This window comes from Sminthopsis crassicaudata, chromosome 6 (genome assembly GCF_048593235.1).
Source record: "Sminthopsis crassicaudata isolate SCR6 chromosome 6, ASM4859323v1, whole genome shotgun sequence".
In the NCBI taxonomy this organism is placed as follows: Eukaryota; Metazoa; Chordata; class Mammalia; order Dasyuromorphia; family Dasyuridae; genus Sminthopsis; species Sminthopsis crassicaudata.
Window position 1 is genome coordinate 187,781,045 of NC_133622.1, and position 14,726 is coordinate 187,795,770.

The window sequence follows — 14,726 nt, forward strand, 5'->3', positions numbered from 1 at the left end:
GGTAAGTTCATGGAGGAATTGAGACTTGGTTCCTGGTCTTCTGACTCTTAGTACTATGTTCTTTTCACTAGATAATAAAGTATTTATGGGCATTAATGATAAGTGGTTGCTGAACAGACAGTATTCATAACAAACTATAACTAAAAACATTTCTCTAAATATGTTCCTTTTGTACTGGTAAAATAATCTGAGCTTTTATGTAAACATTGGTTTTCAAGGTTTCCCAGGATAATTCCTTACAAAAAGTGTGTTTGTGTACATTATTTTGAGATAATCTGATGAATGTTTTGCATAATTCAAAAAACTATTTCAGAATTATTAAAAATTTGGTCATAAAAGCAAGATGGGAGGAGGATCTTGTAATAAATAAGAAGGATGCCATAACTTGAAGAAATACTGGAATCATTGATCTATAATGGAAATTAACTATTAATTCAACTGAATTAATATCAGGTTTATATATAATAATGAAGCTTTAATAAAAAGCTTAAAACTGAAAGAAAAAAAAAAACCACTTCATGTTGATTCCTGTCAAAATGTCATTACTGTTTCAGGGAGAAAATATAATTTTTAAAAGATTGTTAAATTCCACACTAAATAATGTTCCACACTAAATAAAATAATGTTGAAAAACTTGCTTCTACCAAATTATATATAAAACTCCAACTTTATAGGCAATTCTCAATGTGCTAATTAGTTTTTCTTTAATTGACCACCAATTTTTATTTCATTTAACAAAAACCTTAAAAGTTTAAACTATGTATTTTGAAATATTTTAAAAGCTGCTTTTCAGAAAAATTAAGATCTTTTTCAGATAACTTTTTTTTAAACTTTATATGTATACACATTTTATTATTAATTTAAACTTTTGATACTTTCTTCCCCTGCCACCCTTCCCTCCCCCCCCAAATCAAGACTTACAAATTTGGGGCAGAGCCATTGTCTGTGAGGATGAGTCTGGGATGTTGCTGAATTGTAATAGGAGAGCTGGAACCTGACCCTGAGCTTGCTGATGACATACTAGGTGGACGCATCTCAGAAAGATAGTCAGGAGCAGAATCAACTTGTAGTGGTAGTTGGTTAATGTGGATGTCATCAGTGATTGGTGAATCCATGATGCCACATGTAAGAATATGTGAAAGGCTGCAGTCATCACAAGTACATCTAATTAAGAATTAAGGACAATTATAAAGATATTCAACATAAAATTAAACTTTTTATTTTTAAAGAGCCAATATAAATTTTCTGTTTGGTAACATAAAGATTAAATATTCTCTAACTAAAAATTCTCTGAAATATACCTATTGATATAACAGTCTCACCTTCTCCTGTAATTACAGTTGGGACAATCAGGCATGCTCAGACGTGATGACAACATATGCCTCATTGTATCTGTGAAATTGTTCTCTCCTGCTAGTGTTTTCTTATTATTTAGCTAGAGCAAATAATAAAAGAACAGCTTAATTTTACAATGCATTTCCAAACAAATACAATTCAAAATGTAAATGATTACACAAATAGCCTTTTCTCAAACTATCATATATGATTCATGTGTGATACCAGACATCATGGGGAATGTGTCATATTTCAGAAGCTGGTCCTTTATCCTATAGGCCATAATGCTTCTAGGGAATTTCCTACGTAAATGAAATAAATCTTACATTAACCACCTATTATATTCATATATTCATAAAGTGTTTAGCCATGGCCTAAATGATAGATCTCTATTTGGTCTGTTTATTCTTGTTATCACCAAGACAACTCCTAGGAAAATTATTATATAGTTTCTCCCATTAATAAACTTCTTTCCAGTATAGTCAGTCACAGGGTTAAAAAGATCCACAAGTCTTTTCTCTATCCTCTAGTACTTAGTCAAAATGATTTTCCTAAAGTACAGATCTGACCATATTATGACCACCCCCAATTCTCAACCCCAATTCAATAAATTTCCTCCAGAATCAAATACATAACATTCTGACATTCAAAGCCTTTATAACATATTCTCTTATCCTTTCCTAGTGTTCTTATATCTTTTTCTCCCTTCATATATTCTGAGATCCAAAGATATTGCCCTACTTGTTGTTCTTAAGTGAAATTCTCTCTTAAATGTGAGCATTTTCAATGACTGTTGCTTGGCCATTAAACTCTCTTATTCCTCATCTCTGCCTTTTGGCTTCCTTTAAATCTTACTTTGTACAAGAAGTCTTTCCTAGTCCTCCTTGATCTTAACATTTTCTCTCTGGAACTGCATCTTATCTCCCAATTTATAATGTATATAATCTTATTTATATGTAGTAGTTTGAATATAGTTTTCTTCATTATGCTTAAGAGCAGGGACAATTTTTTTTACCCTTCTTTATATCACTGGTACATAGCCCAAGGTCTGGAACATAGTATATTTTCCTAAATGTTCAGTGATTTACTGACTGACAAAAAGTGAAACAACTTACAACTCCACCATAAGAATATGACACACCTGTTTATGCCACCACTAAATGAATATTTTATTTCTTTCTATATGTCTATCTATTTGATGGCTATTAAAGGGGAAATCTGCATGTGCATTTCTTGAATTATTAGTGGTTTAATATTTTTAAATTTGGTTTACTGGAAATTTGCTTTTGGGGGGGGGGGATTCCCCCCTCCCAAGAATTGCCTGTTCATCTATATCTAAACTACATTTATACTGACATCTACAGTTATCTGTTGAAAAATAGTTATAATCTTATCAATCGTTTCCAAATTCTAGTTGTCAGACTGATCATAAGTATTAAAAATAAATTAATTTTTCAGTTTGTGCCACTTCTTAATACAGGATAATTCCAAGCCATTTACTATCATGTCTTCAATTAAAAAACTTCTGAAACAATTCTTTGGATGAAGTTAAGTACAGGAAAGAGAATTACAGAGTACAAATTCATTAAAAATTTTTTGCGACTGTATGAATCAGTACAAAATATCTTTAACCACTTAAAGTGATTTAACTACTAAAGTACTATACAGTCAATCATAAGGTCACTTTAAATCATGATCGCTTAAGACAGTATCATGGTGAACTTATAGTATAGTATTAAAAAAGATATTAGAAATTCAAACCATGAACTTTAGATACATTAATCCTGAAGTTAGAACCATTTATCAGTTAATATTACTCCTCACCTCAACAAGGAAGGAATAAAAGTAAGTGAGAAAACTGGACTAGATAATTTGTGGTCAGAAAAGCTGTAAGCCATGATAAGCCATTGTCCATATCTTGGACAGTAATGTGCTTAGTAAGTACATTACTTTGTCAACCTAAATTTTTCCCCATTAAACAATTTTACCTGTTCTTCAATAAACCGTCTTTGTTTAAAAAATTCCCAGTCTTCTTTTAACATGCGCTGTTTGGTTTTCATTGCCATCTAAGTAACAGAACACATGAAAATTACTATCTATATTAGTACAGAGTCATTTCTAGGCTGCCTAGATCTTCAAATGATGTACATGATCTATGGACACCAAAACTACAATGGCAAAAATATATTATTCAGCATTTCAATTCCACATTTTTCTGTTTTCTTTAAATCATTTAAAATCTTCATAAATACTTTTTTTACATGGCAAAATACACATGTATATATAAAAAACCAGACTATGGAATCCTATTCTACAGCTGAAAGAAACCTAGAGGCAATCTCATCTAGCCTCCTTACTTATAGATGAGGAAATAAGGGTATAGAGAGATTAAGCAAAGACAAATAGTAAACAATGAGGTGGGACTTAAATTCAGGGCATCTGATTCCAAAGCTAGTGCTCTTGCCACAATACCACAAATTTAAAATCTTATTTGGGAAAGGCTCTATATGTAGGGATGAATTCCTTGGTTTAAGACCTTAAAAATAAATAAATAAAACCAGCTAAATTACTAAATTACTTTAATGTATATGACACTTGAAATTCCTAATGACTGTAATTAACTATTTAATTGTATGTGAATGAGGCAAAACCTGCTCTGTGATTCCAGTACATCACTCAAAGGCTAGAGAAATTAGAGAATGACATTGGAAGTGCCAAGACCTCAGCAGTCACTGAATCCAACCCACTCACTTTACAAATGAAGATAAATGAGTCTCAAAGAGGTTAAGTGACTTGCCTTGGGTCACGTGGGTAATAAATAGCAGTACATTTAAACCTGGATTCTCTGACTTCACCAGAGTTCCCTTTCTTTCCTCATCACAGTGTGAAAGTGAGTTTGGTGCTCTGGCATCAAGCTGGAAAAGCTACCAATATGCTTGATGACAGGCTATATCTCTTCCATGAGAATCAACCTAGTTAGATACAGAGAGACTGATCATCACACAGGTTAAAATGTTTAAATCCAAGTAACTCATGTAAATTGTTTACTACTTTGTGATGGGTATGAGATCTATGGAAGTAGTACTTAGATGGAAGAAAACATATATTAAAAAAGGAATATTCTCCCCTTCCTCCCCTCCACCCCCATCCCAATCAAGACAGCTGTCAGGTCCTATGGATTATCCAGCTGTCTCCCAGGACACCAGATCCCACATCAGAGTCAGGCCCACACTTGTTTCCATAAAATTGGATGGGCAGTACCCAGAGTCCTTAAACTATATGCATTTTCCTAATCCTGGTCAAGTCACTCAATTTGGGGGCTTTATTTCATCCTTAATGTACTTTTCTGGTAGATGGATGAATAGAAATTCATTTCAATAGTCAATCAGTCACTAAACATTTATGAAACATGTACTCTTGTTGGCAATGCTCTAAGCATTAAGGATACAAAGAAAGGTAAAAGTCAGTTCCTATACTGAAGAAGTTAACAGTCTAATGAGTGAGCCAACAAGGAAACAAATATATACACTCTACAAAAAGGATAAATTGGAGATACAAAGAGGAGAGAAAGTACTAGAATTAAGTGAAATTGATAAAAGCTTCCTGTAGAAAGTAGGATTTTAGAGGGATCTGAAGGAAGCCAGACAAGGCAGGTGGCAGAGATGAGGAGACAGAGAGAATACAAGACATGGAAGGGCAGTCAGTGAAAATGTCCAGAATTGGGAGATGGCACTGTAGTGTATAAGTAACAGCTAAAAAAACTCAAAACCCAATGTCACTGGATTTCAAAATACATGGAGGCTAAGGTATAAAAAGACTAAAAAAGGAAGCGGAGAGGAGTTATGAAGACTTTTGAATGCCAGAGGACTGTATATTTGCTTCTGGAGGTAATAGGGAGCCACTGAAACTTACTGAATTGGGAGTAGGATGACATGATCAGACCTGTGCTTCAGGAAAATCATTTTGGCATCTGAATAGAGAATGTTCAGTGAGGATAGACTGGAGTATTAGGAAGACCAACCATTAGGGTACTGAAGTAATTTGGGTGAAATGATAAGGGTCTGTTCCAGGTGGTGGCAATCTCAGAAAAGAGAAGGGGCATATATGATAGATATTGTGAAGTTAACTGAATCCACTGAACCTAGTTAGTCAAAGACATGCCATCTAGCTGTCCATGAAGACATCAGAGACCTGCCACCATTTATGCTTATCCAAATACTCCCTGACTTATCCCCTTTTATCTCTTGCACTGGGAATGAAATTGTAATTCACATATATGTGTATTTATGTTAACACAACACTATAGTACTACAGGGCATTTCAGTGAAATCTATCCATCCATCCATCTATCCAAATTGTAAAAATGATATAAATCATAGACACATATAGATACATAGGTACACAGATGAGATTAGTACCATTAAAAGTAGGCCAAAGGCACATCCATCAAAATAGGCAAGAAAAATTAAGTTTCTATGCTAAGAGTGGGCTTCCCTTCCTGATGTTTCTACTGCTTCACTCAGCATCAGCTCTCTTTAATTCTATACATCAAAAGAAAAAAGGCTGCCACTCTGAATTTTCTGTGATGGCTATTCATTTTAGATGTGTGAATACATATGGACAAACATATATATATATATATTCTGACCTATTCACGATTATTTATACATATAGTACACTAAGGTACAACCATATACATTAAAAACATCTGGGTATACAGATACTATCAAGCAGATGACTGCTTATAAAATTCTCACCTGTTCATCTACATAGTCATCTATTCTTTTTTGACATTCAAGCCATTCTTCGGCAACTTGACCCATCTCTTCTTCTAAGTGCTGATACCTTTGTAATAAGGTACTGTACATATCTTCACTACAGGAATCATGTGAAGTTGTTCCAAGCCTGAAAGATAAAAAAATCATTTAGTGTGAAACTGAAACAAACAAATGGTGGATATAAATAACCAAACAATTTAAAGAAAAAAAATTATATCAAAGAGGAGATTTCAAGGATATGTGGATTTTTAAGAGTTGCCATGGCCAATCTTGTGATGAACCTTTTCAAGATTAGCTAAAAGTCTTTCCAGTTTACAAGGACATAATAGGTTTACATTCCATCATCATAGTCTCTCAGAACTTAGAGATACCTTCATAACATAATGATACATCAGATTACAAATTTAGTAGGAGAAATAAGGTATTCATATTACTTCTTAAAATCTTGCAGAATGATAAAATTCAGTTTTAGTCACTAAGTTCAAGAGGAAGGAACTGTTTTCCTATTAAGATCCATTTGACCCAATCTGGATATGGAGGTCAAAACACACACTTGCATCAATCAAGGGCCATAAGTAAAAATCAACTTAATTTAGGATCTGTTCAGATTATTATACAGAAACAGTTTTCATGTTCCTAAATTAAAAGAAACGCAAATAACGCAAATTTGTAATGTCCAGTAAAAAAAAAAAAAAAAAAAAAGTTAAAAATACTAGTTAAAAAGCTATAAAGAAAAAAAGAAATAAAAACATTAGCAATTTTAATAGGACAATATACTTCCATCTCTTTCCTATATAAGGAAATGCTATTAAAACATAATTGTGTTTTCTAAATTCTAGGTATATGCATGGCTTTTCCTCTTTGATACCTGTACTGTGCACTGATAGAGGTTAAGAGGAGAAGAGGAGAAGCTAGAGGATTCACCTCCTTTTCTTTGTTTTAGTTTTCTTATATGGAAAAATGGATAATATAAAAACTGGCAGTTTAGTGGTTTGGAAGTTATAGAAATTTGAGTTATTATTATGGCTCCGGGTGAGGATTAATACTATGAAGCATAATTTCTTTTTCTTTAATGAAGCATAATTTCACTTAAATTCTATTTATTTTGGGCCTTAGGCCTGATTTTTTTTTTTTTTTTTTTTTTTGAGGCTGGGGTTAAGTGACTTGCCCACGGTCACATAGCTAGGAAGTGTTAAGTGTCTGAGACCAGCTTTGAACTCAAATCTTCCTGAATTCAGGGCTGGTGCTCTATCCACTGCGCCACCTAGCTGCCACCCTGATTTCTTTTGAAGAGTTGCATATGAGAGGCAGCATTGTAAGTGGAGAGGGTGATAGACTAGAGAGTCAGAAAAACCTGGTTTCAGAAGTCAACTCTAATGCTAGCTGAGTCATTATAGGTGAGTCACTGAGATCTTAGTCTCAGTTTTCTCATCTTTAAAGTGGAGGAATTATTATCTATAGCATCTCCTTTGCTAGGTTGTTCTACAGCTAAAATACTTTGCAAACTTTGTATAATAACAGAAATGTCAATTATAATATTATTATTATTGAAAGTATAAAACCTTCTAGTACATGGTCTATGCCTTCCCCATGTTTTGCATAATTTCTGGCACAACATAACATGAAGATCTAACTGTAGAAAACCTAAAGGAAAAGAATAATGTAAATGACATACATAACTCTGGAGCAGAACTGACCATTTTTAAATGGTTTAATAGTTTGGACGAACTATGCCTACAATTAGAGTGGACAAAGACTGAGATTATAGACCAAGTATCTGAAGGGACCTTTATAGGCTCTTTGCTTGCCTTCCTTCACATATGAAGAAATGGAGGAACAGGGAGAAGTTAAGTGTCTTGACCAGGGTCAAAGAACTAACCAACTGGCAGAGCATAGACTCCAACTTAGCTCCTGTAGTTTCAATCTCAGAGTTCTTTTCATAATATATGGCCTTATAAGGATGTATGAAGCTAACAAAATAAAGAAAAACTGAATGTACCTATGGAACCTTTTCCAATTCTCTTGAAACCTAGATGAATACTTGAGAGAATCATTATTATAATGTAAAAAATTAGAATTTATAAAAGATTAACTGATTCTCAAGTTTCTGAGTATAGATTTCACTGTAGGGAGGGAAGTGAAAAATATCTAATTAAAGGCAGATAAAATGATAAAAGAAAAATAAAGAGGCAAAGAGAAATACTGAAGGGCTCTGTGAAAAGCATCTATATCATTCACCTTAAAACTTCAGGTCATTCATATATGACCAACTTTAAACCAAATCTATTTGCAAGATGATGGACTTGAAGAATAAAAAATTACTTTCAGTATTGAACTCATATTTTCTTCAAATTCTACAAATTGTCTAGCACAGTAATATGTATCAAACAAATCATTGTTGTTTGTCCTTGGTTCTGTAAAAGGACCATGACATCAAAGAGGTGATGCCATGACATGCAAGTGAATTGGATTTAGGCAAGGGAGGGTTGAACAAGGTCACCTGACTCACTAGAGATCAGGATGACAGCCCTGGATGCAACGGAGATCTTGGCCTTTCTAAACCAAGTCTTTAATAAGTCTCAGTTTGACCCAAACACTGATGATAATACCGAAGAATATAAATACCTTCTCTAATCACAATTTATAGATTAAATAGATTTTGCCAGAACAATAGTAGATATTTTATAATAATCTTTGCTTTCTCAGTTTTCTGTGTTATTTATTTTCATGGCAATTCTGAATCGAATTTCTACAGTTTTACTTCTAGACTTACTGACAATCTGAAAAACTGAAATATCAAAGGAAAATACTAGCTTTGCAGCCCATACTCACTGATATCCGCTTCCTACCCCTGCAAGATAGCAGATTTAATCTCCTTTTCTAAGTTATGAAATATAGAAGATCAAAGATGTGATCACACTGGGAGAAAAGCAGGGGGATGTTTCCCAGTGCTGCTGTTGTCTCATTCTGGGTTAACCAGCACCCAATAATTAGGTTTAAGATATTTTCCAAGACAAAGTTTCACTGGAATCCAGAGAGGAAAACAAAATGAGCATTCCATCTCAGCAATAAGAGCATTAATTACTGAAAGGACCAATGAAAAACATCAATGTTTTAAGAAAAAATTTTAATACCTTAATTTTGATTATTCTAATATGAGACAAAATCTGGCAAATAAACAGTAATTCTCTTGTGCAAAAATGTATATATAAGCTAGAATTTCTCATAATAGACTGACTGGAAATAATTATTTCTTTAGACCTGCATGTTTATTACAAATTTACAATGTTGACATGGCAATAACTTTCTCATTCTTACTGGCATATTTTAGAAATAATGGACAAGAAAAATAAATGAATAAATTGAATACTGGAAGTTTTATTAACATGAAGAGTATCAGGTTAAACAAACCCAAACAATACACATACTTCAAAGAGCAAAGCTTGCATAATTTTTTTTTAAAATTTTTACATATTCAAGTTATGGAAATTCTTATACATGAAAAGTTCATTTGTGAAGTTAATTAGAAAATCGATTAAACATGGGTCAAGCTAAGATGAAGTTTACTTATTTCCAATAGGGAAAATTTTATGATATACTATAAACAGTGAAATTTTGCCTATTTTGGGCAATGTGAATAAATAGAAGATGAATATCTTTTAGGGACTATGAATCATCTTGATTTGTCCTTATTACAGAGCTCACCAAATAGTTATGTGACTTTCTCACCAGACTAATTTGTGTTCTTCCATGAAAATGACTTTGTTTTTAATTATTTTTTCTTAGCAATTTAATAAACGTCAAATAAGATGAACCCCCAAAAAAATCGAGATTCAGAAAAAACTCAAAATGTATTTTAGAACCCTCATTATTTTGATTCCTCTTTCAAAAATATTTCTGGTTCATTTTACTTAATTTCTGTAATATAGCATGGGATTCCTAATCAGGTTATTCAGTTCCAAATCTCAACATTTCACATGACATAATAAATACTGTGGGAGAAGAGAAGGAGAAAGAGAGAAGACATAGAAAGTGAAGAGGGGTTGGAATGAAAGAATGATACAATGTCAGAAAGGACTGAACAGAAAGTAAACTATTATTTCTTTACTGTTTATTTCAGTCTCTTTTTCTTCCACAAATATCCCTGGACTTCATTTTTAGGAAGTTAATTCTACACAGGAAAATGGAAACAAATACATGCTCGTTTCTGTATGTATACAAGGGGTGAGAGATGGTGACAATGAGGGGGGAAAACAGGGACAAAAATCTCATAAAAGGCAGGATTTGGTACAATGAGAAATAAAGACTGGATAGATATCTTAGAACTCAGTTTGAAGGGACTTAAAAGATCTACTCCAACCTCATCTTACTTAGAAGAGATTTAAGGCCAAAAAAGATTTCAGGAAAAAGAGGTTTAAAAAAAAAAATCACTGAATTGGAAAAAGGGGTTCAAAAATATGCTTCAACAATAATGTACTAAAAATGAAACTTATTTCTTTTTCCTAAGAGTTCTTCTGACACTATTGTACAAAAGCAAATAAAGAATTCTATTGTTACCAAATATTAATTTCTTAAACATGTCAAATAAATACCTGAGCTGTGAAAGCAGTGTCGGCAAGCTGTTCTGTAGAAGTGGTTCAGAAAAGACCAAATTTTCAAACAGGTGCTTATTGTGCAGTTCCCATGTCACCTGGAATTTTTTCAAATGCTCATTCTCCTAGTTTAAAAAAAAAACACAAAAAACCAAAAAAACATATACAAGCACACACAAAATATACTCAATAGGTGAAGAAATATAAAAATAACTAGATGTCAAAAATAAAGGAATATCTGCTTGCCCATTTTACATTAATTTATTCTTAGATTTGTGAGAATTAACTGTTAGCTATCTAAAAGTGAACTATGCAATACATCTTTGAAATATCTAACATTCTAAAACTTCTAAGTGGTTTTAAAAACATCTTGAAAGTAACAAATTACTAGTAATATATTAAAGATTATCTCCTGTAGTACATTCAAAAAAGTCCCATAGTTAAAATGTAAATATTTTAAGCTTTTAAAATACTAGAATATAAAGAATTTACTTTCTTAAGTTTTGGGAACCACCTTAGAATTTCTTGTCTTTAATAACTACTAACTTGATAGATCAAAGCTACTTTTCTACTAAGGAAGTTCTTCTTCCTCAAAAGACTTGTCTTCTATTTCTTAACTGAACCCCTTAAAATGATCTTTTAGTCAAGTTGTGATCATCACAAGCAATGATACCTTCACAGCCTCTTGTATTTAAAGATCAAACAACTAATAGTATTGTTTTCAGTAGCAGAAATTATCGATACATAAAATTGTAATACTTATCTTCCTAAAGATTTGGATGTTCTTTTTACAAACAGCTAGTCCTGTATGAAGCTGTGCTTCTGAATCATGAATATGAACTTGTTCAAATTATGATATCCTATTATATATTATTCCTTGCTCAACAATAAACAGTTTTAGAAACTGACAAGGTTGCCTATTATTGTCTCTACATAGGCTTCTTTAACCACCGATTACCAATGGAAAATTGTTTAAGTTCTCTATCATCTAATCTTTTCACATTTCTACTAACCAAATTGAATTGAAACAAGTATGGCTGGGATGCTGGTGGAATAACTACACTCTGGGGCTTCTTTGCCATTACCTTGAATTTCAATGAGTATGACTAAACATGACAGTCAGAAGCAAAATGTGGTATTTTCAGCAAGTCCCACCCTTTACAAATACACTTTGCAAATTGATGGAAAATTCAATTGGGAAACATGCCATCATTTTTCATAACCTCTGGTAATAAAGGATAGAAAAGCTTGTGTGAAAAACAAATCCACAGAAAATCTTAATTTGTTAATAATTTTCAACATGCTCTCTGCCTCTAGTTTCACTTGTATGTTTTCACTATCTCACAAAGGTGGTTTTTAAATTAAAAAACAAAAAACAAAACAAAACTGGACTAAAAGACTGGCAGCAAAAGAAGAGAGACCCATATTTCCACAAATAAGGCAGTTAGTCCTGAAGATGATGCCACTGAGAAAGTTATATATTGCTATGATTATAATAATGTGCAATAAAATATAAATTTTTTTTACTGATTATGTTATCAGTAGAGCATATCTTAAAACTATTTATTTATATAGTCCTTCACCAAGTCTTTGCAAGTATGGCAATCTTGACTTTATCAGCACTGTATTTTAACCATCTGTAACCTGCTGATGTCTTCTATAAGAAATTCAATCTTGAATATACTTCGATTCTGAGAAACCTTTTTCAAGAAACAGCATGTAGAAAAACCACAAGATTCAATAAAATTACATTCGAAAATATGGCAGATTAAATTTGAAGTTAAAGTAAAATTAATTTCATTTCTTCAAGGAGAAAACTTAGAAGTCAGGAAACAGGTTGAACAAAAGCAGAGCTCCAATCACTGATGAAACAACTTGCTAGAAAACGAAGGAATTTCATTTCCTATTCCCTAGGAAATTAATGTAATTCCATTGTCATGGGAAAGCAGATATATCGAAAGTCTTTGTTGAAGTATTGCATAAAAAAATCCCAAATCCTGCTGTTTTGTGAAGTTAAATCAATTTCTTGATTATCCTCACCTTTAGATATGAAATATATTGAGGCCGTGTTCCAGCAAAATTTTAAAACTAGTTTTCTGCTGCCTTTTCATGACTGGGTAAATCAAATAGAATAAATGCACCTAGCCATTTCTGCTTTCTATAAGATTGGCAAAGAAGATTATTACATGAAGTACAAAACAGTTCCTAAAAAGTTTTAACATTTTTTTTTTAAGTACCTGAAGTTATTCTGGTCTCTTTTAAGTAGGTACTACCAAAATCAGGAAGAAGTGAGTATCAATAGGAGAAAAGTAGCTCTGGCAAAGTTACTGAATAATGATAAGGTTTATGTTCTCTATATACAGTACGCTGCAAAATTCATGTCCATTGTAGAATATCAGAGACTGAAGTTATACAATCAATCACTGAGGAAGCTAATTACTAATAAAACAGAATAAGAAACAATGCTAGAACGTCTAGTAAATTGTGTTCTAATTAAAGCTAAACGAGATGCTTCAGTTGTTGCCAAAACAACTTTTTTGAACTTTTCTTTTGTAGATAATGATGAAAATGTATGACATCAAGGGATATTCCTTCCATATTTCATAAGAAGATGGCAATTCCATGTAGATTGATCATCAAGCAAGATTAGACTTGGGTATCTTGGTAGGCTGCCATCAAGTACAAGGGATTTAAATTCTAAGATGATAAGTTCAACAGATGGAACAACCTTCATCCTGAAACAGCTATGCAAGTTATTCAAACTGCAGATAGCAACTCTCAGTGTCAAGGGAAAGATGAATCAAGAATGTTGCAGCTTCAATTCTTTTTCTAGCTAAAACTAAAGAAACCAGCTTCTAGAACAATGATTGCCCTGCTACAATGACTAAATAGCAATAGTTACATGAATTACAAATTAATGTATTCATCTAAGGGAAGACTTTGGCCTATATTAACAATTTAATCAAACAATGTAAACTGCCCCCTTGAAAGTAATAAAGGTTTGAATAAGAAATGGTACCAATATATAACTGAGAACTTCATTTTTTTTTTAAGCTATTTTTGTTTTCAGGAATGAATTGATGTTAAAGAATACAAAGATAAATAACTTATAATGTATAATCTAAACTGCCTTACTTTGACTACTCTTTAAAAAAAAAAAAAAAAAACACAAAATGAAATGCTAAGAGTAAACTTATTATTCAAGTCCTTGACTAGGTAAACAGTCCTTTAGGAAACACAAACATATGGCCATAAGATCTCATATTTACTTATGGTATCTAACTAAATCATTAACTCATTATCAAATTATTTGCAGTCTAAATTTATTAAACCACAAACTCAAAAATTAAAACAAACAAACAACAACAACCACAACAAAAAAAACAAAACAGTAAACTGCTACCAATTTACTATGGCAACATGATCTAAAGTAACTTTTGGTAATTTCTTAAAATGGCTTTTTTCTCTAAAGAGCTGTGAAAGCCTAACTTTTAGATAGCAATCTCTTGAAGCTATATACCAAAGGAATTCAATTCCTGCACTGCCTAAAGGAAAGACTAGGAATATGTTTGGTTTGGGCTAAGTTTTTAACAGGAGCTTTCTGTACTGACCATAGTCTCTCCATGCTGATCTTGGTTTGGTGTCTCTTCACCTGCACAGGGGCAAAAAGTCTTAATGCTTGTTCTTGAACCTCTCCAAATAGCTGGACTCCTTTGAAAGGAAGGAAAATCAGTCACAACTTCACCAAGAAAAAATGGTTGGAGGTCTAAGACTTTCCCCCCTAAAATTATAAACTATGCCCTATACAAGAAGCCTTGCACTGAAATTTATAAAAATTACAAGATGATATACTCTTTCAAAAGTCTATCCCTTAGAAGATAAAGGGGTCCATTCTATTTATTCAATCAATGCAAGCTGTCCAAGTTCCTTGTGACACCACTTTCCCTTGCTTCAGTTGTGGTAAAAACAAAACAAAACAAACAAACAAACAAATAAACAAAAAAAAACAATAAAAATTCCA

At 32.5% G+C, this 14,726-nt stretch overlaps 1 protein-coding gene across 5 annotated transcripts in view; it reads right to left on the reverse strand.

The window, feature by feature from the left end:
• Positions 1–14,726, reverse strand: part of FAM193A (family with sequence similarity 193 member A) — a 191,937-nt gene that overhangs the window by 46,966 nt on the left and 130,245 nt on the right. For 3 of the 5 annotated variants that reach the window (XM_074276850.1, XM_074276848.1, XM_074276851.1), the window contains 5 exons: positions 10,706–10,830; positions 6,093–6,240; positions 3,324–3,401; positions 1,323–1,435; positions 922–1,164 (listed from right to left, as the gene is read on the reverse strand). In XM_074276850.1, the coding sequence (XP_074132951.1) occupies positions 922–1,164; positions 1,323–1,435; positions 3,324–3,401; positions 6,093–6,240; positions 10,706–10,830 (707 nt within the window). The remainder of the gene's footprint in view (positions 1–921; positions 1,165–1,322; positions 1,436–3,323; positions 3,402–6,092; positions 6,241–10,705; positions 10,831–14,726) is intronic. The other 2 variants (XM_074276849.1, XM_074276852.1) reach the window with 1 other exon arrangement.